The sequence below is a fragment of the Helobdella robusta genome (genome assembly GCF_000326865.2).
Source record: "Helobdella robusta unplaced genomic scaffold HELROscaffold_2310, whole genome shotgun sequence".
In the NCBI taxonomy this organism is placed as follows: domain Eukaryota; kingdom Metazoa; phylum Annelida; class Clitellata; order Rhynchobdellida; family Glossiphoniidae; genus Helobdella; species Helobdella robusta.
This window is the reverse complement of record NW_008704223.1, coordinates 1-1,629: the sequence shown is the minus strand read 5'-3', so window position 1 is coordinate 1,629 and position 1,629 is coordinate 1. Positions and strand designations below refer to the sequence as shown.

Below are 1,629 nucleotides of genomic sequence, written 5' to 3'. Positions count from 1 at the left end.
CATCATCATCTTCTTCATCATCAACAACATCATCATCGGCATCTTCATCATTAAATTAAATTTAATACGTAACTTTAATCAATTATTCTAGACTGTATTATTTTAAATTGGAAAAATTGTTTTTTTTTCAGGAAATACATTCCTAGGAAAGTTGGAAGATCCGAAGTTCCCACTTTTTACTCCCAATCCCAAATTATGGGATGCAACGCAGGCGCCAAACGGAAGGAAAAAGGATTGAATTATCCATGATTATAAAACACGGAGTAGTCGGAAACATATGGCTAACTCACTCGTAATGCTTGATTACGATATACGCTAAATTACCTTTATTTAGTATACTTATTCATGTTGATTTTGTTGTTGCTATTTTTTAAAAAGATTTGTTCGTTCTCATTGTTCACACGCCAAAGTGTTTCTCCAAACATGTTCATCCCACGTTAAAGTTCATCATTCCAAAAAGTTCATCCCAAAATGTTTACCCAACAGTATTCATCCATTGAATGTTCATTTCTAAAATTCCCGCCCCAAATAATTGGTTCACCTCTAAAATATGTCGCTCTTGAAAATGTTCGTACAACAATGTTCACACAACAATGTTTACATAACAATGTTCACACAACAATGTTCACACAACAATGTTTACACAACAATGTTTACACAACAATGTTCACACAACAATGTTTACACAACAATGTTCACACAACAATGTTTACACAACAATGTTTACACAACAATGTTCACACTACAATGTTCACACAAGATTGTTCACCTCCACAATGATCACCCCAAACAATTTTTACTCTAAAAGTTTCACATCTGAAAAGATGACCAACACAATGCTCACGCTAAAATGTTCACCTTTCAAAAGTTCATACTACAATGTTCATCCAATAATGCTCACCCACAATGTTCATCCAAAAATGTTCACCCACCTTTTTCAGCAGCGAAGAGGGGCAGCCTACAAAATGCGGAATGCAGTCCAGTGCCTATGAACATTCCAAGAGGACCTTCATTGCGAGGGCATTTGGCCGTTATGAGGCCTAAGCTACGTTTGTATACCTGTGCTTGTGCGTGTGTGTGTGTGTTTGTACGTGTGTGTGTGTATGTACGTGTGTGTGTGTTTGTTATACATAGCTTTTACTTAATTAGACTGAAACCAAAAATTCAAATTAAAATAAATGTTAATGAACCTTTGTTACGGGCCTTGTGTACGGGACGAAGACCTTTTCGGTCCATCCCAGCCCAGGGAATACAGTCCAGCATTCCCATCTGTCATTCATTCATTCATTCGTTCGTTCGTTCGTTCGTTCGTTCGTTCGTTCGTTTGTTCGTTCGTTCGTTTGTTCGTTCGTTCATTCACTCATTCACTCCTTCGTTCACTCACACATTCACTCGCTCATTCGTTCGTTCACCTACCTCTCATCAGTGTCGTAATACCCGTTGTTACTCCAAATCTTGAACATCACTGGCTCCTGATTGGTCAGTTTGCTACTGTGGTGGACGAAAGTTGTTGATCGGGGACCTAGGTGGACAGCCAATAAGGCTATCTGCTCCGTCAAGTAGATTGATCTGATTGGTTGGTTGGTTGGTTGGTTGGCTGGCTGGTTGGATAATTGGTTGATTGGTTGA

At 38.6% G+C, this 1,629-nt stretch overlaps 1 protein-coding gene across 1 annotated transcript; it reads right to left on the bottom strand.

The window, feature by feature from the left end:
- Positions 1-475: 475 nt before the first annotated feature.
- On the bottom strand, positions 476-1,463 carry HELRODRAFT_184700 (hypothetical protein; the record flags this gene model as incomplete). Its single annotated transcript, XM_009019155.1, has 4 exons — positions 476-558; positions 933-1,059; positions 1,191-1,269; positions 1,417-1,463. 4 exons carry the CDS (start codon positions 1,461-1,463, stop codon positions 476-478), a joined length of 336 nt encoding a protein of 111 aa, XP_009017403.1.
- Positions 1,464-1,629: the final 166 nt, after the last annotated feature.